Genomic DNA, 1695 nt, shown 5'->3' with positions numbered 1-1695 from the left:
GCCGAGCCTTTTTTTTTTTTCTTTTTGAGACAGTCTCACAGTCATTCTGGGGTTAAATGCCATGGCAACCTATCTCACAGCAACCTCAGACTTTTGTGTCTAATGAACCTCCTGAGTACCTGGAACTACAGATTCCTACCACAATGCCTGGCTAGTTTTTAGAAGAGATGGGGTCTCGTTCTTGCTCAGGCTGGTCTCGAACTCCTCAGCTCAAGCATCCACCCGCCTTGGCTTCCCAGAATGCTAGGATTATAGTTGTGAGCTACTGCGCCTGGCCTGCCTGATCAATTTTGATTGGGACAGAGAGGGAAGGCTGGGCCCACTCCATATAAGGGTATTGTTTAGGGATAGGCCTGGTCAGACACCAGTGAGCATCAGGGGTTGGGTGGAAACGGAGCAGATGTGGCCTGAGAAGTGGTATCCAGGGAGCAATTGGCCCTGGACAGAGGTGGGGTAGGAAAACAGAGGATGGCAAGAAAGTGTGGGGGCAGATGTAAACTTCACTTTCCTTAGAGTTCTTCCACAGGCTGCCCCTAATTATGGGAGCTGGGCTCCTCAGGAGAAGGAATCAGACTGGAGACAGGGGAGGTGACAGAAGGTGGAGGTTTCAGAAAACTCCAGGTGGCTCGGTGCCCTTAGCTCAATGGTTAGGGCATTGGCCACATGCACTGGGCTACTGGGTTTGAACCAGCCAGGGCCTGCTAAACAATGACAGCAATAACAACAAAAAATAGCCGGGCATTGTGGTGGGTGCCTATAGTCCCAGCTACTTAGGAGGCTGAGGCAAGAGAATTGCTTAAGCTGGAGTTGGAGGTTGCTGTGAGCTGTGATGTCATGGCATTCTACCGAGGGTGTGATAGTGAAACTCTGTCTCAAAAAAAAAAAAAAAAAAAAAAGCAGCACACGGGATAGCTTTTCTGTCAGCCTAAGATCACCATTCTGATGCCCAGAATGTGCTTTGTCCCTACAGAGCCCCAAAGTGGTAGAGAGCTGTACACTCATGGTCTGGACACTCTAGGGTGCAAGGAAAGGGGGCACAGGAGCCCTACTTCCCAGGGAAGCAGTTGGGGCAGCTACTTCCACACAGAGGTGGGGAGGGTCCAGGGCTGAGGTAGGACTCACACTGTCCCAGCTGCCCGCCCTGATTCACAAGTCAGATGCCACTTGCCTAATGGAGACCCGACTGCCAGTCACCTGGTGCTTATGGTCCCAGCTTCCTGCATTCCATTCCTATGACCTCAGACAGGTTTCACTTTAGATAAGGCCTGGCAAATTCTTCCCTTCCGGTTGTCCACTGGACTACAATCAAGTCTTGTTATTTCTGGACAGTTCTACCTTCCGCACTGACTTCTGGGTAGGAGCCTGTTATCCGTAAGCCCCGAGTGTCATGCAGGGCTTCATGGCGTTCCTGTGTGCTGTCCGCTCAATCCACTTCTGGCTCTCCATAGGGGGATGTCTTTGGCGGGCCGGGGGTCACATAGATCGTGACTGTTCATCTTGCTCAGTCCTCTCATTTTTAGTGAAACTGAGGTCCAGGTAGCTTGTGACCTGGGCCCCCTCGTCAGAGCAGTGGGGGGTTGTGGACGAGAACGTTGTCAGCATGTCACCTCTTTGTGTCTCCCCCAGGTGATAGCCTGCTGATGGCGAAGAACCCGCCTCCAGCCCCGCCGCAGCCCCAGCCCCAGCCCCAGCCCC

The 1695-nt window shown here is 52.7% G+C and overlaps 1 protein-coding gene across 1 annotated transcript in view; it reads left to right on the top strand.

Moving 5' to 3' along the window:
- Positions 1 to 1695, top strand: part of LOC105886361 (zinc finger protein 282) — a 30132-nt gene that overhangs the window by 26034 nt on the left and 2403 nt on the right. Inside the window, 2 exon segments of the mRNA XM_023514463.1 lie at positions 1627 to 1690; positions 1692 to 1695. The exon segment at positions 1692 to 1695 is cut by the window's right edge and continues 2403 nt beyond it. Of these exon segments, the coding sequence (XP_023370231.1) occupies positions 1627 to 1690; positions 1692 to 1695 (68 nt within the window).

Source organism: Otolemur garnettii, unplaced genomic scaffold, assembly GCF_000181295.1.
Source record: "Otolemur garnettii isolate 467f Iridium unplaced genomic scaffold, OtoGar3 scaffold00053, whole genome shotgun sequence".
In the NCBI taxonomy this organism is placed as follows: Eukaryota; Metazoa; Chordata; class Mammalia; order Primates; family Galagidae; genus Otolemur; species Otolemur garnettii.
Note: the sequence above shows the minus strand (reverse complement) of the source record. Positions and strands in the feature narration are given on the sequence as shown.